At 31.6% G+C, this 23,080-nt stretch overlaps 2 protein-coding genes across 2 annotated transcripts in view; both read left to right on the top strand.

Annotated features, from left to right (window-relative positions):
• The first annotated feature begins 6,316 nt into the window (after positions 1-6,316).
• On the top strand, positions 6,317-8,987 carry LOC111366743 (callose synthase 12-like). The gene is made up of 3 exons (XM_022987441.1): positions 6,317-6,342; positions 6,573-7,455; positions 8,664-8,987. The coding sequence occupies exons 1-2, from the start codon at positions 6,317-6,319 to the stop codon at positions 7,444-7,446; spliced, it is 900 nt and encodes a 299-aa protein (XP_022843209.1). The 3' UTR covers positions 7,447-7,455; positions 8,664-8,987.
• Positions 7,451-23,080, top strand: part of LOC111366742 (two pore calcium channel protein 1A-like) — a 51,581-nt gene continuing 35,951 nt past the window's right edge. The window contains exons 1-3 of the mRNA XM_022987440.1: positions 7,451-7,620; positions 8,664-8,734; positions 8,969-9,027. Of these exons, the coding sequence (XP_022843208.1) occupies positions 7,451-7,620; positions 8,664-8,734; positions 8,969-9,027 (300 nt within the window). The remainder of the gene's footprint in view (positions 7,621-8,663; positions 8,735-8,968; positions 9,028-23,080) is intronic.

Raw genomic sequence — 23,080 nt, 5'->3', positions numbered from 1 at the left:
AAATAATTTAAATAAACCCCATAAGTATGCAATATATCACTGCATATATCCTTTATTATGTTTATAGTACGGGACGACGTATACTTGTACTTGATGCTAGAGGACACAACTGTAGCTGATAGTTGCCTGTGTGACCCCAACTCGACGTTTAATGCACATGTGTGACTACCAATCTTCCGAATCTTAAATAGTTCCGTTTTACTCCATTTCGATACTCTGGATATCCAAGTACATCCGTCTTGTGAACACCTTACAACACATTCTTTCTTGTCTGACCGTTCAACCATAAACTCAAACATATTTTGTATGGCAAAAAAGGATAGACTTAATTTTAAAATCTCTTTATTATAGAAGACTCTTCCTTCTTTGACATCTCTAACATCTGCAACATGAACAACTGTGATTTCGTTGTCACATATGTGACCTATATTTTCAATTTCTGCTATGCAGATGTCACGTAGATAGCTCACCAACAGCATGTGAATTAATTGACAGCGTGATAAATGGTTTATCTACCTCTGCATGTATAACATCAATAATTAATGGGTATTTAACAGGTTCGCACTCCATATCCTTCAACATGATGTAAGAGAGCACATTGCTATCATTTCTGATCCTGATTGAAGGCAAATCTTCATTCAGTACGTACTTCAACGAGACTGTTACCTTTGTAGAATCCAAATTGAACTCTTTCATAACTGTATCCACAAGGTTTACATATCTACAATTTCGATCTATCAACACTGATAGGAATGTAAAATGTCAATTTTTTCATTCCTTTACCTTATGCTTTTGTGATTAATTAACGTCTAAATGTACTGAGTACCCTTATATTTTGATTTAGGTTGCAAATAAATAATGATGGCATAAATTAGAAGAAAAGAGCAAAAAATGACTAAAGTGAAAGAAATCAAAAGTTGAAGGACTAAAACGCAATTATTCAAAAGTGGAACCGGAAGGCAAAACGAATGAGTAAAAGATTTGAAGGTCAATTGATGGAAGACTCAAAGTGTTGGAAGAAGGAAAACAAGAAAAAAAGCCAAGAAAGAGAAGATGAAAGTTCAGGGATCAAAATGCAACAATTGAAATTATTTTATATTGCGCGCCCCCATGGGCTTAAAGCGGCGCGTGCGCAAGACCTTATATTCTTGCATACCGAGAACAAAACAACAAAGTGGCTCGTGCGCAGGCCGAAATTTCTGTGACGGGCCAGTTTCCTTATTCTAATGAAATTCTACATTACAATTTTCATACACAAAGAATGCGCATTAGTCACATATACAGAGTGCATATACTATTTGGAGTGTTTACCTTCATGTCACATTTGTTGAAGGAATCATTTTAGGAATGAATATGACTGCTCATCACATAGGTCATAGATCATGTAACACAATTTTCACGCTCACATTATGCTCATTAGTCCCATATACAGAGTGCAGGTAATATGTCAGAGTGCTTATATTCAAGTTACATTCTTCAAGAAGTCAATCACGAAAAATATGAATTTCACTATGGTTTAGACATACGTCACAAATCATTCATCATATGTTTCATATGTAGCCTTCATTTTATATTACTCACAATACGCACTTTTGTCACGTATACAGAAATTAAATAGTATGTTGATTAGCTTTGGATTAACCTTGTGACTGATAAAATTGAAGCACCTATCGGTATTCTATTTGCCACGATGACCAGCATTGAATTTCTTCTGCTGCAAATGTGATTGTATTACTCAATTGATCATCGTAGTATGAAATTCAATGATTATTATTTTCTTTGGCGATTGTATTCGATTTATCGAAAACAATTCGGAAGTATGTGACGTGACGTTCCAATGTGGGTGAAATTGTTCAATTTGTCATCGAAATCAACTAACATTGTTACCTGTTTTGTTATCTTTGACGGCTGAATTAGGTTTTCACCGAGAGACTTCCGAATGCCAGCTGAATTTTTTAATTTTGAGATGCCAGTTTTGTACTGAAAGGACTCTGCTATATATATGTGTGTGTGTGTGTGTGTGTGTGTGTGTGTACACACACACACACACACACATATATGTATATATGTGTATATACATGTATGTACAGACTCATAGCTTATTAGATCCTATTTTTGAAATAGCCAGAGAAAAATGCACACAATGCCCAAGAACTAAATAGATTATTTAAAGTAATTATTAAGTTATAACTCTATTCTAAATATGATACATTTATATTTCTAGTCCGAATTCATATACATAGTACGCATTTAATTACATTATTATCAATAAAACTACACACATCATATATGTTATTTCTAACATCCATTGCTTGTGTGTTAACCATGTAGTAATCTAAACCTATTGTGAGCCTTCCATCACTACGAATAACAACTAATTATGTAAATGACGCGCAATCATTTAAATAATACAATGACACATGCAAGATTAATATAGAATACAAGATTACTAAACTACTAGTTTTTAAATTAAAAAATAAATAAACAAAGGGTTCATCTTTATTCAATACAAAGAAGAATTTATGCTAACATATTTGTATGCAATTTACACAAAGAATAATGGAAAAATAATCCATTGAAATGAATATGGAGACAAGAAGTACGTGGATGTAATTTCTTGATCTTGATTTTTAATAATAAGATTTGATTCTTCAAGAGATTTTTTTGTCATGGATTCCTTGCCAGGTTTGATATTTTCTTCCAAAAGATGTGAATTTGCCTCTACAAAGTTGGCCCATCTATCAAAATTGAATAAAGCTATTCTTATAAAGTAGCTTTATAAAAGTGAAGATGCCAAGTGTGCTGGCAAAATGTAGGCCATTGATTTGAAATAATTTAAAATTTTATTTTTGAAATGATTGGTGTAAATGTTATTTTGTAACCTAGATTTGTAAGTGTAGCATGACTCATCAAAATTTGGCTCATGCTTGTGCGTGGTACATCTACTTGCACATGCATGACTTCCTGAAATCAACATTAGGTGCCTTCGCATGGTACAGATGAAATAATTTTTTTAGTATCAAAGCTTTGGAAATCATCGTTATTTCAATTAACTGAGTTTTATAACAAACGATAAATATACAACATTAAGCTATAATTTTTTAAAATTACTCCTAAATAAACTTATTTAATATCCAAAATTAGTGTATAAATTACATTTTTCAATTTACATCATGAATTTCATTAATAATGGATAAACATATTCAAAACATATGTTTAGATAGTGAAGAAATAATAATGCATGAAAGTTATAAGATAGGAACTTAATTTATTGAACATAAATAAACTCTAATAACCAATTCCATCTACAATTATATGACAGATAAGTCCAAAAAAATTAAAAAAAAAAATGTATTTACTTGGTGGGTTAAGCTGATCTCACATGACCCATGCAAATTCGTCTAGGGACCCACCAATTTATTATCTCAAAAATTTTAAGAAGTAGGGGCTTGAAGACAAAAGGTGAGTAGTTGGATACGCGTAAAAGAAATAGATAAACGTTGAAGTATATTTTCAAGAATATCACAATTGTCCACCCACCACCTCCCCATTAAGCCCTTGATTGAGTTCCATTCTTTTGATAAGAATAAATTTTTAAATAGTGTATTATTGAAAAATATGTGATTAGATTTGCTTATAATATTATTTTATTGAAAAACGTGTGGTTAAAATGATGTCAAAATACTATTTAAATTTTTTTTTCAAAGAACGAGGATCAAACAGGGGCTATTTGTATGCCAATAGAATGAACTCTTCTACACTTACAGAAGATAATGTCACAGAATGCTTACAGACATCTCACAATTTTTGGCCCACACACATTTTTGACATTTTTTATATATCATGGGGTCCACATACATGTAACTATTCTGGTGAAGTTCTGTAAGAAAAACTTCTGTAAATATGGAAAAACTCCAATGGAATTACCAAATTTCCTGTCATTACAAATTTTAAAAAACTATAAAATGTAGTGGCCCAACCCAATATTTTTGTTGACATTTTGAAGTTGGTGATCTTAATTTATGCTCGTTTAATTGGCATAAATTTTATAGAAAATGTTATATTCGAGAAATTTGTTTTTTACTTTTGGCAGTTTGATACGAAAATGGAAATGAAGTTCAAATTTCAAGGTACAAACACCTAAAGTATGTTTTTGGCCAATTCCATGGAAATTAAATTCCTATGATTTTTTTATGGTTTTTTCTTTTCCAATTTACATGAAATTAGTTTGCCTTTTCCACATTTGCAATCATACGAACCATTAGTGATTTTATAAATAATTTTAGACCTTTAAACTATCCGCCACGCTAAAAGTAGATGCCTTCATTCTTTTCATCAAGAGACTTGCTTTAAGAGAATTAATTAGTTGTCAAATGATCCGAGACCAATACCAATAGTATCTAATTATAGTTTTATTAAATATTACAATGATTTTATGCGATTATATTTTCTAAAAATGCTACTACGATAGAATCCATCACGACAGTTCATTTAATTGGTTTCTAGGCGGCAACCCAATATTTAATATTTCAACATTTAGAGTTTTCTTCTTATATATTGATAATTGAATCTAACGTTCAATACGATCCAATCATTATTTGATTATATTTAGTCCTTTGCACATTATTTCGCACAAAAAAGAAAAAAAAATTAAAATCATTTTTGTTCCTAAAAATTAATCAGAAATAAAAGAATGTCATAAAAAGGCACCGTGGTTACCTTAAGTTTGAGTTCATATTCAATTGACTTTATTCCATTCTTTACATTTCCACTTGCTTCGACCACGGTATATTTGAATAAGAGCTTTGCAGTCGAGCTCGTTTTCTCGAAAAATAAGTTTTTCCAGCTATATTGGTGCCTATGCGGATTGGCCAAACCGTTCATTTAATTCACTGAGTCACTGCTTGTGACTGATTGCCTCTTAGCTGCCTATTCACGTAGGACAGAATAATCTTGTGGGGGTTGACGCCTGTAGTTGCTGACGTCTTTTCGGAAAGGGGGGGGACTCGATGTAGCTTGTTTCATCGGATGATGTTCTAGTAGAGACCCTTATTGTAGCTTAAAGAGGTATTTGAGTCTCATTATTCTCAAAAATCATTTTTAACCACATATTCATTAATAAAATAATATTACACGTAAATTCAAAATTTTTCTTTAATTTTTAATTATATATTCTCCATCAATCAATTACTATTTAAAAATGCATTGTTTCCCTTAAAATGGGGCTTAAACAAGGCTAAATTGTAGTTTAACACCTCGCGCACCCTTAAACATGAACAAAACTTATGGTCAAGCACAAATAGTTAGGCACAATAAGAGATTTTAAAAGTTCTAGCTTGCAAAATAACAAAACTATACAGAGCATCATCACTGAAAATGAAGTCTTGCTATTGACTAACAAAAAAAATGATATAATCCATATCTAATGTTGCTTAAACTCTAATTTACTTACTTTTTTCTGAATTTGAAAAGTCTCATTCTTATTAAAATATACTGAATGTCTATTCGACAGTGCTTTACGTTCATATCCATTTTCGTTGAAATTTCATTTTTACCCTTGATGTACATGTTTAGACGACGAGATTGCCTTCTTCGTAATTTTCCCCAGCGATTAGATTAATGTCCATTTTTGATATTGCATGAAATTTGATGACAAACACATTAGTAATTTAATCAAATTATAGGTTAAGAAGTCCCACACGTATGCCAAAAAATAAGTTATTTTTCCATAGTTCCATCTGGGCAGATTGCTTGAGCCTAGCAGATAACTTGCGAAAACTCCTAAACTATGGATGAAAATTGTGTGATTGATATTTTATAAACACTTCCACGCCATACCCAAAGCTTTTATTTGGGTCTCATTTTATCAAATTTTTTTTATTTTTCTTAAAACTCATTTGCAACCATACTTTTCAATATAATGATATTACATGTAAATTAAAACTTTTCTTTATTTTAATCACACATTCTGCAAAAATCATTATTGAAAAATGCATACTTAATCTCAAAATGAGGCTCAAAGGAGGGCAAAGAGAGGAAATTCGGGTCTCGTTTGCACCCCATTTTCTCTTTTGGAGAAAATAGATTTTAGCTTTTGGGCTACATTTTTGTCAATATATATATATATAACGAACTCCCAGTTCTGTCTTTTTTTTATCCATAATTCCTAATAAAAATATATAGACAAAACTTTCATTAGAATTATTCTGGTTAATCCAGAACCGAAAGTACAATCCCCGAATCTCTGAAATTGTATAAGTGGAAATTAGTTTATATTCTATTACCTTCATTCATAATAGCGAAAAATATTGGACGTATGTTATTATTGCAACTTCCTGAATGGTATGAGGATTTAGAGGAATGGAATAGGGAGATGCATTTTAAATGTACCTATAATGGTGTTCAATTGTCCGAAACAGAATTTTCACAAAATTGGTTGACAGATGATATTCAGATAAAAATCTTATCTCCTTTCTGTTTGAAACCTTGGCATAGATCTAAACTCCGATTCTCTCATAAAAATTTAATAATGAAAAAGAAAAAAGAAAAAAATGATTTTTGTTTTTCAACAGTTTTGGGAATGGAAACCGAACTTCCTTTTGGTTCTCCCCGAAAACATCCTACAGCCCCGTAGCTACAGGAACTTTTGTGTACATAGCATTGACCATCACCAGTTGGTTTCTAGTAGTTTCGTGGATTTTGGCCCCCTTCATCTTTAATCCTCTGGGCTTTGATTGGTTAAAAGCTGTGTATGATTTTGATGATTTTATGAACTGGATATGGTACCGGGGAGGCGTGTTTGCAAAACCTGAACAGAGCTGGGAAAAGTGGTGGTATGAAGAACAAGATCATTTAAGGACAACTGGCATTTGGGGAAAGGTACTGGAAATAATTTTGGACCTCCGATTTTTCTTTTTCCAGTTTGGAATTGTGTATCAGTTGGGCATTACTGCTGGAAGTAAGAGCATTGCTGTTTACTTGCTTTCCTGGATATACGTGGTCGTGGCTCTTGGAATTAGCGTACTATTGGCTTATGCTCGGGACAAATATGCTGCAAAGGAGCACATATACTATCGCTTGGTTCAGTTCCTTGTTATTATTCTTGCTGGAATTGTGATTGCTGCTTTACTGGAGTTTACGAGTTTCAAATTTCAGGATGTCTTCACCAGTTTATTGGCTTTCATTCCAACTGGATGGGGAATCATTTTGATTGCTCAAGTCCTGCGACCCTTCTTGGAGAAAATGGCACTATGGGAGACCATTGTTTCTGTTGCTCGTCTGTATGACATTTTGTTTGGAGTTATTGTTATGGCACCTGTAGCCCTTCTATCATGGTTGCCGGGGCTCCAAAACATGCAGACAAGGCTTTTATTCAATCAAGCATTTAGCAGGGGTCTGCACATATCCCAGATTGTGGCAGGAAAGAAACCTAAGGCCGATTTGTGATATTATGAGGTACTTCTTCACCTTTTATTCTTCTGTAGTACAACATGATGGATTCCAAAATGATACTGTTCTCAATGATAACATAAATATGATGCCTCCTGGTCACATTGAGCTTGGGACAATTATGGGACTCAGAACTTTCAAATTAATGCTGCTGGTTTTCTTTTCAAGATGGTGCTTCCACTATTTTATATATTCTCATTCTAGGTGAATTTTTTCAGTGTTCTGTAGTTTTTATTGGTTTTGTTTTATGATATGTATGATTTTAGATACCATCAGGAAACAAAAATTCTGTGCACCAATTTTGAAGCTGCTTTCAAGTTTCAATATCCTTGTATTTTATTCTCTACAATAGAATGTGAGAAGTTCTTACAATGCATTTTGAATTTATTAGTAGTACTCGCCAATAATTTATAGTCAAGTCTCTATGCTCATAGCCTTTCAGCTTCTTGGCTTTGTAGTCTTTCGTGTTCCAATACCTTTGTATTTTATTCTCTACATTAGAATGTTAGAAGTTCTTAGTCATAAGAGTACACGTGGCAGTTTGAATTTATTGGTAAGTCCTACTTGTCAATAATTTATAGTCAAATCTCCTTGCTCATAGGTTTTCAACTTTTCTTGGCTTTGTAGTTTTAGATCATCCATGCAACTGCTGCTTTTTGCTGATGCTTGACATTTCGATGCCTTTTCTCTTGGGCATGTCACTACTTTTGATATCTTGGTACTTTGCAAGATATACTATGCTTGTAGAATGAATTTAAGTTATTTACTTGGCTAAGTTAAAGCCGTAGTATGATGGCTTGATTCCATTCACAAAAAGGTCCGCATTCTGTGCTGTCAATTTTTGCTCTATAGTCTAGTTTAGAATTTTTATTTATTTATTTTTTTTTTAAACAACAAACTTCGAAATGTTCAACACCAAATTTAGAGTAGAGCATTGCTGTCTTTTAATAGTTAGTTAGCACGGAAGGGAACTTCATATGGTCATTGTCAACTTCAATTTTCCACGAAGTCATTTGCTTGTGTTTCAATATGGAGTTTCGTGTCAGAAGCGTATTGTTTTAGTGACCATGATAGTTTACCTGTTTGAATTTTGTGAGTGACATCTCTTATTATCATTCTTTGCACATTCTGCATTGCTCTTTTTATGTGAAAATAATTAGCGTCTTAAATGCCTTTCTTAAAAAATCTCCATTCGAATCAAATTATGTTTGCAGGTTGACAGTTGAGTCGTGGATTAGATATGCTGCTGAACTTGGAGGCTCTGTTTGTTTTTATGTTCGTAGAGGTTGGTATCATCATATTTGCTGAAATCCGAAGAAGCAGAAGATTCTGATATGTTTGTTTCGTCCTCTAATTGTTGTAAGTAGCCAGTTGTTTTCACACTGATATGAGATATTCTTTTTTTGTGTCTGATGTATTTATTCTTAGTAAAATAGTTTAGTAGCTTACACATATACATAGTGCAAATTTTGTTATTTTGGAACTCGGCTATTCAGATTGATTATTCATTTGCTTCCAGTGACTGATTTTTCAGATTATGCTGTGTACTCTGGTTTATTTTCTTCTATATGGACAAGAGTAAGTAATAGTTAAGGCATCTTCATATTCAAGGCCTCCATCAATCGACGTAGATAGTAATTAAGCCAGCCCGTCGGTCCGACACCACACGAATATGGTTCTCTGAAAGAAACTTCCTTATATCCCAGCACCTTAGCCCCTGCTTAATGGCCTTTAGAACCCAAAAACAAAGTTTTGAATTTTTGGAGAATGTGCAGTTATAAAGTGTGAAAATGTTTTGAGTTTATGTGCAGAATATTTTGTTTTGTGATTGTGTGGTTAAAAATGAATACGTAGAAAAAAAAGAGTTTTTGGATAATGGGTGGCAAAAGGTAGCTTTGTCCATGTTTGGTTTCAATTTTCAAATGAAATTTTTTATATCTAAGAGATTAATCCCTTGTTTGGCCCTTGCTATAATGAGAATTTGGGGAAAATGTATTTTAGAATAGTAATTTTTTGTAGAATTTTTGGTTGAAAGGGAAGAAAAATTTTGGGATTACTTGTAATATTATTTTATAAGAGAATGTGTGATTGATAATAAGAGGGAGAAAAATAAATTATAATTTTAATGAGAATCAAATGGGGAATAAGAATGACTCATAAAACTAAGAAACAATGTTTATTATTTCAAAAGTCATATATTAATTAAATTTTATTTATGAAATAATTAATTAAAAATATGTTTATTTAATTAAATATATTATTGTAACAATTACATTCTTATAAGTCACAACTTATTTTTCGATCAAAATTAATTGATTACAATTTATTTTTCGATTACTGATAAAAAAATTTATAGATTACAATTTATTTATCAATTACAACTTATTTTGCAATTACAAATTATCAAATTAATTGGTCATAATTTAACAAATTTTGAGTCATAATTACAAATTTAATAATAACCACACATTATTCCAAGTCACATTATATACTAGTCACAGATTAACAATTTATTGGATATAACACTCAAATATTCAAAAACACTTGTCCCATCACTACTATCACCATGTGCACCACCACCTTTAGTTCCCCCACGACCATTTCGCTAGCACCATCGCAGCACTCACAAAACTACACCACCACCATAAAACTGCACAACCACAGCGCATAACGCACCACTGTACCCACATCACACAACTATCGCACTCCATAAAAACCATCGGCCACCACAATCCACGATTCTATCAGCCATGGAACAAATCAAAATAAAAAATAATAAAAAAATATCTGCGATGAAGAAGCAAGGAAGAGTGCCATTGCCGGAGGGATGACTAAGGAGAAACACATAATAGTCATATTGTTGCTGCATCTCTATCACAGTCGAGTGATGCCACATCTCGTCACACTTGAGTGATTGAGCATTTTCCCTACGAGCGGCGGTCACAGTCCGCTTTATGCAATGGTGGCACGCGGCAATGCATCGTCCGAATGTCGACAAAGAGTGGAGAAGGTGGGGAGGGAAAATTGAGAAGAGAGTGAGAGAGAATAGATCAAAATATTTTAGGGTTTGAAATTGGATGGGGGTAAGTGTTTTGGTGGGTGGTGGGTTTGTAGATTTATTTCATTTTATAATAATATTATTAATATTTAAATATTATATTATCATCTAATTTGTGTATAAACAAATTTAGAATCTTAATTTTGAAGTTGAAACTTAAAAAAAAATTTGATTGGGGTGTAATTTTCACATTTTTAAAAAAAAAAATTTGATTGGGGTGTAATTTTCACATTTTTAAAAACTCACTTTTCCTTGAACATATTTTTAACCATATATTTCACTGAATTTACTATTTTTATCAATTTTTCAATCGCAATATTTTATCAATTTTTTACTAAATATTATTTTATTATAATTTCTTAATCTAACAGGGTGTTCTTCATTAAGATTTTGATGAATTTTAAAAAAAATTATAAATCCTAATGCATTTTATAGATTTGAACGTATTCCCATAAATTCTATAAGAATCTCATCAAATATGATGAAATTTCAAAAAATTTGGTTATATGTATTTTTAAGTTTAAAATTCATCCAAATATTTTAAAACCCTTCTATTAATGAAATCTTTATAAATTCACTAGTTATTAAGGATATCTAAATTTTAAAGGAAATCAGTGAATTTCATTAAAATCTTAATTGTGGATACCAAAATTTTAATGGATTTCGTTAAAATTCATTAAAATCTTAATTAAAAACATCTAAAATTAGAAAGATTTTTATAATTCATCATAGTTTCAATTGAGGACACCCTTATAAATAAATCAAACCTGGACTTCATTTATTACAAGCACATTAGGTTAACAAGCCATCAAATTTTGCCACTTTGCCAAAATAAATTTAAAAGATGCAGGGACATCTGTAGGTGCTATGATGAAAAAGCCATCCGTGTTTAAAATAATTCAACGATGAAATGCTATGTTAAATTATGTCAAGGGTTATGACACTGTAACATGATTCCTAGCCATCAACATGGACCCTACCATGTAATTGATAAATAATCTATTTCTTCTTTTCAATAAGGATTTCAAATTCTTTGAAGTTTGACTTTTATCACATTGTTATTTTCAAATGAAAATAGTTGCTTCAAACCCTATTCTCTATTTTAAATTTTTGAGTCTCTCAGATGGAGGCATGAACGAGTTGTTACAAGTGCTAACTAAACCTTTGTTTGGTCCATTTTTTTAAAACTCATTTCAATCACACATTTTATGAGATTTGTTGACCCTCAAAATCAATTGGATCGAGTGGCCAACAAAATCTCGACCACCCTTCTCCTTATAGATATCATGTGCACATTGAAACACATTACAGTGCAAAGTTTACCAATCGAGAAAAGATATATGATCATTTTCACTCCAACGATCAAATCAACAATCAGATGAAAGAAAATTAGTACAAGAGATGGGTCGGGAAAAGGGTTTGGCTGTTGCTAGGAAAAAAAATTCTGATTGTACAATGAATTTACACATATCTATGGAGGGAAGTGGCTAAAGTGGGGTTAGTGGACGAGATAAAAAAGAAGTCGATTGATTTAAAAGGTCCATTTAAATTAATATAATTGATGTCGAGTCGATCAATATGAGATCACTTGTATCACATGCATGCCATGTAATTTCTAGATCATGTGTGAATGAATTTATTAACAAACAAATACTTAGACTCAAATAAATTTTGCACAATTGTAAAAACAGTGGTCACATATCATGTCAACCTTGTCATATAAATGAATATTTCAAATACAAGAAGATGAAATAACTTTTGATCTATCTATATCATGTTCTATTACAATGTGATATTAGCTTAATGGGACCAAACTGGACCATCTCCTATGGTTGTGACCATATCTTCCACAACGTCCCCATTTCACTGTTGGTTTCCCTTCTCTGGATGATCTCTTCCTTTTCTCAATTGGCCTTCCACAACTCCGTTTCTGGTTAGAAGCTAACACAATTTCATATAGTACTTCCTCAGGCATTGCCCATTCGGTTGGATTTCCAACCGGATGTATAGAATCTTCTTATGCATTTCATGTATAATAATAAGAATAAAAAGTATATGGATCCCTTTTTATATTTACAATTACCGCCAATGCCTGTGGACATGATAGCAAATCAACTTGTAGCATCCTATATGTGCATGTATGTTTCTCAATATCAACAATAAAAGTTGTCTTATTACCTCTAACAAAAAACACCGACTAGTTGGAAGGAGAAACCTGTGAGAATATAATCAAATGCATAGATTATGTCAGTTCAAAAAAGTATCTACCAAGCCACAGTCTTGAGGTGTATGTCACAAATATACATTTTGCAGGTCACAGTTGCACAGTTAATATCACAAGATTGTATGGTCAGGTCACATACATTAGGTTCAGGTCATATATATAGGAGGCGCATAAATATACAAGTATATGTTATCACAGATGTGGATTTCAGGTCACATTTGTTCATATTGAGGTCATATGAGTCATTGTGAACGTCAAATAAAAGCTTACCCTTAAGTTCTTTAAATCTATATTCATTTTTCTTATCTCATTCTCGTATATGCTTGTCAACTCTGTGAAAGTCCCATGCACATTGTCTTTGTATTTACAAAATTAGTTTTGTATAGTTTGTCGCAATGACTCTAGCATGTAACGACCCAAATATTTTTATTTTATTTTATTTTATTTGAGTTTAGATCGCAACCAAAATTTTCTTATTAAAGGAAAGGAATTTAAAACCGCATCGCATGCAATATATAACATCAAGTGACAATAGTTTACTAAAATTTGCTGTAGAGAAATTTTTCAAATCTCATAATTATTTATTCTCTTAAAAATGAAGACTTTTCCCAAAACCATAATATGTTCTTACATGTTTGGATATATCTCAAATTCTTAAATAAATCCTAGAATTCAATTTTATGTGTAACTGAGGAATTCCAACAACAACATATATACAAATATGCAATTTCGGTGACTTAGTCCAATGAAGCATAATACCCGTAACTAATTTATAATTTAAACATTGGGATCATAATTGGTAAAGAAAATAATTTTATGGATTTGGCGTAAGTGGCAGGCAAATGAAGATTTTTTTCAATTTCTCTGGCATAATTGATACAATGGTCCCTAACACTATGTTTCCTCTAATTAGTGGATAATTTTAATTAGCTACTTAATTTTATCGAATTCAACCAATAGTTAAATCACATGCTGGGTACTAATTGAATATGAGAAATCAAAATTAAAACAGGTTGTAATTTATATATTAGCCTAAGTGTACAAGAAATTGGTTCACGATGATATGTACTATAGATCAAATCAAATAAATTGTCTAATTCATTAAAAATGAAAGTGGTTTGTAAATAAACACCACTAAGATTATTGCTGGAAATAAAATGTTCAGTCACGTTACACCGGAATTTATTTATTGAGTTTCATAAACCTTGGCACAATGACCGCACCATATCGCCTGCCAACTAACGACCGATTCTAACTTGTGAGGAGTAGGGAAAATGGGTGAGTATGTGGGAATACTCAATAGGACACGAGTATTGTGCAATCCCGAATAAAAATATCAATTCATGCGTCAAAATAATCATACCGTCATATCATATCTTTAGACTCCGGTAAGAGCTCATATCGTATCATTTATACCGGGTTGTCATTATCATATATCATATCATAATGTGTAAAGTTCATTAGCATAATATTTATCAACAAGAAATAATAAGATTAAACGGGACAAACCACTTGCACCTCGAAATCCTACCTCGATGGATAAGAAGAATTGTTGGGCAATTACTTCACGTTCCCAAAGCCTTATCTCTATTGCCGTGTCTATAAGTGTATTTTGTCCGGTAAAAAAATATCATCCCTCTATTAATTCCAACTTAATGTTCTTATTTAAGGTATAGAATAATCATTCCATGTAAATATCCACGTGAGCCACCTAAAATTCTTCTATCACAGTATATGGACACTCAATTGCTGTAAAATGGCCTAAAGTTACTCAATCATTCAATTTTATAAAGGCACACGTGTTTGACAACTAATGAATTCTAAAAAGGTCAACTTAGTTAATTTTATAATAAAGGACATTCTTTGAACTTTATATTTTTGGGCCTAACTATTTTGATTAACCTTTTTTTTTTGGTTAAAAATTTCTAATTAATTACAAGTTACAAAAAGAGTCTAATATTGGTATACTAAAACTTGCTCCATTAAATCTAATTATTTGACTCAAAGAAATGAGAATTTAAAACAATTAATTCTATTCTATAAATTTTTTCAGGGCTTTACATAGCAAGGATACAATGTGATAATTTTTGGCTGCCTTTGTGACTGTATTGATTAATTCTACGATGTTCGATGTCATTGTTGAATACATATTTTCTGGTATATGAATTCTTAACCTCTTTTTAGGTCTAACATCAGCCTGCAAACATGTATTGTATTGACGATTATCATATAACTAACATATTAACCATTCCAATGTTTGTGAAAAAGTACATGCAAGTACTACAATACCAGGTAAGCGCTAATCTTCCGATTCATTGTGTCCATTCGTCGTATGTTATATTCGAACTCTTCCAATGTATAAACTCTAACAGCTGAATTGAAAGCTTGTGTAATGTTTTGTCCATGTATTTCATAATGTGACTTCAAATTCTGGAGCAAATGATATGAACATATACCATGATAGGTTTTCGGATAAACATGTCTATTGCATTCTTTATTCTATTATGCCGATCCGATACAAAACAAAGCCTTTCTTTGTTCTCGTACGCCTTTTTCAGGTTTTTTAAAAACTATATTCAAGATTTGTCATTCTCATTATCCCCAATCCCAAAAGCAAGAATGAATATACTGTTACTTGCATCTTTTGTACGCGCTGTGAAAATGGTACCTTCGACCATTCAAGTATGTACTGTCAACCACAATTACTGACCTATAATGTTTCCAGCCATGTATTGATGTACCAAGTGCCATAAAGCAATACATGAAGCCATTGTGACTGTCAACCTCCAAGTTTGTGACCGTACCAGAATTTTTTTGTCAAAACATGTAGAAAAAGATTGGTATCTTACCAAACGAATTGGTTGGATCACCCATTATCATCTTAAAGGTTTTGCTCGCAAGATCTCTATGCTTTCAAATAATTTAAATAAACCCCATAAGTATGCAATATATCACTGCATATATCCTTTAGTATGTTTATAGTACTGGACGACGTATACTTGTACTTGATGTTAGAGGACACAACTGTAGCTGATAGTTGCCTGTGTGACCCCAACTCGACGTTTAATGCACATGTGTGACTACCAATCTTCCGAATCTTAAATAGTTTCGTTTTACTCCATTTCGATACTCTTGATATCCAAGTACATCCGTCTTGTGAACACCTCACAACACATTCTTTTTTATCTGACCGTTTAATCATAAACTCAAACATATTCTGTATGGCAAAAAAAAGATAGGCTTAATTTTAAAATCTCTTTATTATAGAAGACTCTTCCTTCTTTGACATCTCTAACATCTACAACATGAACAACTGTGATTTCGTTGTCACATATGTGACCTATATTTTCAATTTTTGCTATGCAGATGTTTGATACCATATCCTGCAACGTAGATAGCTCACCAACAGTATGTGAATTAATTGGCAGCGTGATAAATGGTTTATCTACCTCTGCCTGTATAACATCAATAATTAATGGGTATTTAACAGGTTCGCACTCCATATCCTTCAACATGATGTAAGAGAGCACATTGCTATCATTTCTGATCCTGATTGGAGGCAAATCTTCATTCAGTACGTACTTCAACGAGACTGTTACCTTTGTAGAATCCAAATTGAACTCTTTCATAACTGTATCCACAAGATTTACATATCTACAATTTCGATCTACCAACACTGATAGGAATGTAAAATGTCAAATTTTTCATTCCTTTACCTTATGCTTTTGTGATTAATTAACGCCTAAATGTACTGAGTACCCTTATATTTTGATTTAGGTTACAAATAAATAATGATGGCATAAATTAGAAGAAAAGAGCAAAAAATGACTAAAGTGAAAGAAATCAAAAGTTGAAGGACTAAAATGTAATTATTCAAAAGTGGAACCGGAAGGCAAAACGAATGAGTGAAAGATTTGAAAGTCAATTGATGGAAGACTCAAAGTGTTGGAAGAAGGAAAACAAGAAAAAAGCTAAGAAAAGAGAAGATGAAAGTTCAGGAATCAAAATGCAACAATTGAAATTATTTTATATTGCGCGCCCGTATGGGCTTAAAGCGGCACGTGCACAAGACCTTATATTCTTGCATACCGAGAACAAAACAACAAAGTGGCGCGTGCGCAGGCCGAAATTTCTGTGATGGGCCAATTTCCTTATTCTAATAAAATTCTATATCACAATTTTCATACACAAAGAATGCGCATTAGTCACATATACAGAGTGCATATACTATTTGGAGTGTTTACCTTCATGTCACATTTGTTGAAGGAATAATTTTAGGAATGAATATGACTGCTCATCACATAGGTTATAGATCATGTAACACAATTCTCATGCTCACATTATGCTCATTAGTCCCATATACAGAGTGCAGGTAATATGTCAGAGTGCTTATATTCAAGTTACATTCTTCAAGAAGTCAATCTGAAAAATATGAATTTCACTATGGTTTAGACATACGTCACAAATCATTCATCACATGTCTCATATGTAGCCTTCATATTATATTACTCACAATACGCACTTTTGTCACGTATACAGAAATTAAATAGTATGTTGATTAGCTTTGGATTAACCTTGTGACTGATAAAATTGAAGCACCTATCGGTATTCTATTTGCCACGATGACCAGCATTGAATTTCTTCTGCTGCAAATGTGATTGTATTACTCAATTGATCATCGTAGTATGAAATTCAATGATTATTATTTTCTTTGGCGATTGTATTCGATTTATCGAAAACAATTCGGAAGTATGTGACGTGACGTTCCAATGTGGGTGAAATTGTTCAATTTGTCATCGAAATCAACTAACATTGTTACCTGTTTTGTTATCTTTGACGGCTGAATTAGGTTTTCACCGAGAGACTTCCGAATGCCAGCTGAATTTTTTAATTTTGAGATGCCAGTTTTGTACTGAAAGGACTCTGCTATATATATGTGTGTGTGTGTGTGTGTGTGTGTGTGTGTACACACACACACACACACATATATGTATATATGTGTATATACATGTATGTACAGACTCATAGCTTATTAGATCCTATTTTTGAAATAGCCAGAGAAAAATGCACACAATGCCCAAGAACTAAATAGATTATTTAAAGTAATTATTAAGTTATAACTCTATTCTAAATATGATACATTTATATTTCTAGTCCGAATTCATATACATAGTACGCATTTAATTACATTATTATCAATAAAACTACACACATCATATATGTTATTTCTAACATCCATTGCTTGTGTGTTAACCATGTAGTAATCTAAACCTATTGTGAGCCTTCCATCACTACGAATAACAACTAATTATGTAAATGATGCGCAATCATTTAAATAATACAATGACACATGCAAGATTAATATAGAATACAAGATTACTAAACTACTAGTTTTTAAATTAAAAAATAAATAAACAAAGGGTTCATCTTTATTCAATACAAAGAAGAATTTATGCTAACATATTTGTATGCAATTTACACAAAGAATAATGGAAAAATAATCCATTGAAATGAATATGGAGACAAGAAGTACGTGGATGTAATTTCTTGATCTTGATTTTTAATAATAAGATTTGATTCTTCAAGAGATTTTTTTGTCATGGATTCCTTGCCAGGTTTGATATTTTCTTCCAAAAGATGTGAATTTGCCTCTACAAAGTTGGCCCATCTATCAAAATTGAATAAAGCTATTCTTATAAAGTAGCTTTATAAAAGTGAAGATGCCAAGTGTGCTGGCAAAATGTAGGCCATTGATTTGAAATAATTTAAAATTTTATTTTTGAAATGATTGGTGTAAATGTTATTTTGTAACCTAGATTTGTAAGTGTAGCATGACTCATCAAAATTTGGCTCATGCTTGTGCATGGTACATCTACTTGCACATGCATGACTTCCTGAAATCAACATTAGGTGCCTTCGCATGGTACAGATGAAATAATTTTTTTTAGTATCAAAGCTTTGGAAATCATCGTTATTTCAATTAACTGAGTTTTATAACAAACGATAAATATACAACATTAAGCTATAATTTTTTAAAATTACTCCTAAATATACTTATTTAATATCCAAAATTAGTGTATAAATTACATTTTTCAATTTACATCATGAATTTCATTAATAATGGATAAACATATTCAAAACATATGTTTAGATAGTGAAGAAATAATAATGCATGAAAGTTATAAGATAGGAACTTAATTTATTGAACATAAATAAACTCTAATAACCAATTCCATCTACAATTATATGACAGATAAGTCCAAAAAAATTAAAAAAAAAATGTATTTACTTGGTGGGTTAAGCTGATCTCACATGACCCATGCAAATTCGTCTAGGGACCCACCAATTTATTATCTCAAAAATTTTAAGAAGTAGGGGCTTGAAGACAAAAGGTGAGTAGTTGGATACGCGTAAAAGAAATAGATAAACGTTGAAGTATATTTTCAAGAATATCACAATTGTCCACCCACCACCTCCCCATTAAGCCCTTGATTGAGTTCCATTCTTTTGATAAGAATAAATTTTTAAATAGTGTATTATTGAAAAATATGTGATTAGATTTGCTTATAATATTATTTTATTGAAAAACGTGTGGTTAAAATGATGTCAAAATACTATTTAAATTTTTTTTTTCAAAGAACGAGGATCAAACAGGGGCTATTTGTATGCCAATAGAATGAACTCTTCTACACTTACAGAAGATAATGTCACAGAATGCTTACAGACATCTCACATTTTTTGGCCCACACACATTTTTGACATTTTTTATATATCATGGGGTCCACATACATGTATCTATTCTGGTGAAGTTCTGTAAGAAAAACTTCTGTAAATATGGAAAAACTCCAATGGAATTACCAAATTTCCTGTCATTACAAATTTTAAAAAACTATAAAATGTAGTGGCCCAACCCAATATTTTTGTTGACATTTTGAAGTTGGTGATCTTAATTTATGCTCGTTTAATTGGCATAAATTTTATAGAAAATGTTATATTCGAGAAATTTGTTTTTTACTTTTGACAGTTTGATATGAAAATGGAAATGAAGTTCAAATTTCAAGGTACAAATACCTAAAGTATGTTTTTGGCCAATTCCATGGAAATTGAATTCCTATGGTTTTTGATGGTTTTTTCTTTTCCAATTTACATGAAATTAGTCTGCCTTTTCCACATTTGCAATCATACGGACCATTAGTGATTTTATAAATAATTTTAGACCTTTAAACTATCCGCCATGCTAAAAGTAGATGCCTTCATTCTTTTCATCAAGAGACTTGCTTTAAGAGAATTAATTAGTTGTCAAATGATCCGTGACCAATACCAATATTATCTAATTATAGTTTTATTAAATATTACAATGATTTTATGAGATTATATTTAATAATTTAAACTTATGATTTAGATTCGGTACAACTAACTAATTAGTAAATGTGTTTTGTCGTATTTTCTAAAAATGCTACTACGATAGAATCCATCACGACAGTTCATTTAATTGGTTTCTAGGCGGCAACCCAATATTTAATATTTCAACATTTAGAGTTTTCTTCTTATATATTGATAATTGAATCTAACGTTCAATACGATCCAATCATTATTTGATTATATTTAGTCCTTTGCACATTATTTCGCACAAAAAAGAAAAAAAAATTAAAATCATTTTTGTTCCTAAAAATTAATCAGAAATAAAAGAATGTCATAAAAAGGCACCGTGGTTACCTTAAGTTTGAGTTCATATTCAATTGACTTTATTCCATTCTTTACATTTCCACTTGCTTCGACCACGGTATATTTGAATAAGAGCTTTGCAGTCGAGCTCGTTTTCTCAAAATATAAGTTTGTCCAGCTATATTGGTGCCTATGCGGATTGGCCAAACCGTTCATTTAATTCACTGAGTCATTGTTTGTGACTGTCTCTTAGCTGTCTATCCACGTAGGGCAGAATAAACTTGTGAGGGTTGACGTCTTGAAAAATGTTGTGGGCCTCCCCACCATTAGTAGGAAGCCAGCAAGCGCCTGTAGTTGCTGATGTCTTTTCGGAAAGGGGGGAACTCGATGTAGCTTGTTTCATCGGATGATGTTCTAGTAGAGACCCTTATTGTAGCTTAAAGGGTATTGGAGTCTCATTATTCTCAAAAATCATTTTTAACCACATATTCATTAATAAAATAATATTACACGTAAATCCAAAACTTTTCTTTAGTTTTTAATAATATATTTTTCATCGATCCATTACTATTTAAAAATGCATTGTTTCCCTTAAAATGGGGCTCAAACAAGGGCTAAATTGTAGTTTAACACCTCACGCACCCTTAAACATGAACAAAAATTATGGTCAAGCACAAATAGTTAGGCACAATAAGAGATTTTAAAAGTTCTAGCTTGCAAAATAACAAAACTATACAGAGCATCATCACTGAAAATGAAGTCTTGCTATTGACTAACAAAAAAAATGATATAATCCATATCTAATGTTGCTTAAACTCTAATTTACTTACTTTTTTCTGAATTTGAAAAGTCTCATTCTTATTAAAATATACTGAATGTCTATTCGACAGTGCTTTACGTTCATATCCATTTTCGTTGAAATTTCATTTTTACCCTTGATGTACATGTTTAGACGACGAGATTGCCTTCTTCGTAATTTTCCCCAGCGATTAGATTAATGTCCAATTTTGATATTGCATGAAATTTGATGACAAACACATTAGTAATTTAATCAAATTATAGGTTAAGAAGTCCCACACGTATGCCAAAAAATAAGTTACTTTTCCATAGTTCCATCTGGGCAGATTGCTTGAGCTTAGCAGATAACTTGCGAAAACTCCTAAACTATGGATGAAAATTGTGTGATTGATATTTTATACACACTTCCACGCCATACCCAAAGCTTTTATTTGGGTCTCATTTTATCAAAATTTTTTTATTTTTTTTAAAACTCATTTGCAACCATACTTTTCAATATAATGATATTACACGTAAATTAAAACTTTTCTTTATTTTAATCACACATTTTGCAAAAATCATTATTGAAAAATGCATACTTATTCTCAAAATGAGGCTCAAAGGAGGGCAAAGAGAGGAAATTCGGGTCTCGTTTGCACCCAATTTTCTCTTTTGGAGAAAATAGATTTTAGCTTTTGGGCTACACTTTTGTCAATATATATATATATATAACGAACTCCCAGTTCTGTCTTTTTTTTATCCATAATTCCTAATAAAAATATATAGACAAAACTTTCATTAGAATTATTCTGGTTAATCCAGAACCGAAAGTACAATCCCCGAATCTCTGAAATTGTGTAAGTGGAAATTAGTTTATATTCTATTACCTTCATTCATAATAGCGAAAAATATTGGACGTATGTTATTATTGCAACTTCCTGAATGGTATGAGGATTTAGAGGAATGGAATAGGGAGATGCATTTTAAATGTACCTATAATGGTGTTCAATTGTCCGAAACAGAATTTTCACAAAATTGGTTGACAGATGATATTCAGATAAAAATCTTATCTCCTTTCTGTTTGAAACCTTGGCATAGATCTAAACTCCGATTCTCTCATAAAAATTTAATAATGAAAAAGAAAAAAGAAAAAAATGATTTTTGTTTTTCAACAGTTTTGGGAATGGAAACCGAACTTCCTTTTGGTTCTCCCCGAAAATGACCCTCTTTTATATATATTTCAATCACAAATTCTTTAATAAAATTATATTACATGCAAATTCAACAAATTTTCATTATTTTCTAACACCACCTTCTTCCAAAAATAACTATTATAGGTAGGAAAAAATTATATATATATATATATAAATATAGAGTTTTGGTCACTGAATTTAGGTCCATGTCTTTTTTTATTTATTTTTTTTTTTTTTTTTTTTTTTCAATCACAAATTCTTTAATAAAATTATATTAACACAAATTCAATAAATTTTCATTATTTTCTAACAACACCTTCTTCCAAAAATAATTATTATAGGTAGGAAAAAATTTTAAGTTTATTGATTGAAAATTGAGTTTAAAGAACCAATCGATGCATTTCGCTCCTAAACCAAACCTTGCTATCACTTTTTGTCCGTCGTTATCGCCAGAATACACACATTCTAGTAGCTATCTTTTGACATATAAAAATAAGCACATCCAACGAATCCATTCTGTCTTTTCTTCTTCTTCTTATTATTATAAATAATATTGACATTGAACAGCCCCCACATGTCTTACCGCCATCTAGATATGTACAGAAAGAGTTTAAAACACACAGAGAGAGCGAGGAAGTGTGTGTTTTGACCAAAGTTCAGCCTTTTTGCAGAGAAAAATATGGAGACAGCTTTGTTGGGTGTCGAGGGAGATAG

This window comes from Olea europaea, chromosome 18 (genome assembly GCF_002742605.1).
Source record: "Olea europaea var. sylvestris chromosome 18, O_europaea_v1, whole genome shotgun sequence".
Taxonomy (NCBI): domain Eukaryota; kingdom Viridiplantae; phylum Streptophyta; class Magnoliopsida; order Lamiales; family Oleaceae; genus Olea; species Olea europaea.
The sequence above is the reverse complement of the archived record's forward strand: the minus strand, read 5'-3'. Positions and strand labels throughout refer to the sequence as shown.

Coding starts and splice junctions, on each gene's coding strand:
- LOC111366743 (XM_022987441.1), top strand. CDS start 6,317: ATGTTATTATTGCAACTTCCTGAATG. Junction 6,343..6,572: donor TTATTGCAACTTCCTGAATG/GTATGAGGATTT, acceptor GTTTTTCAACAG/TTTTGGGAATGGAAACCGAA.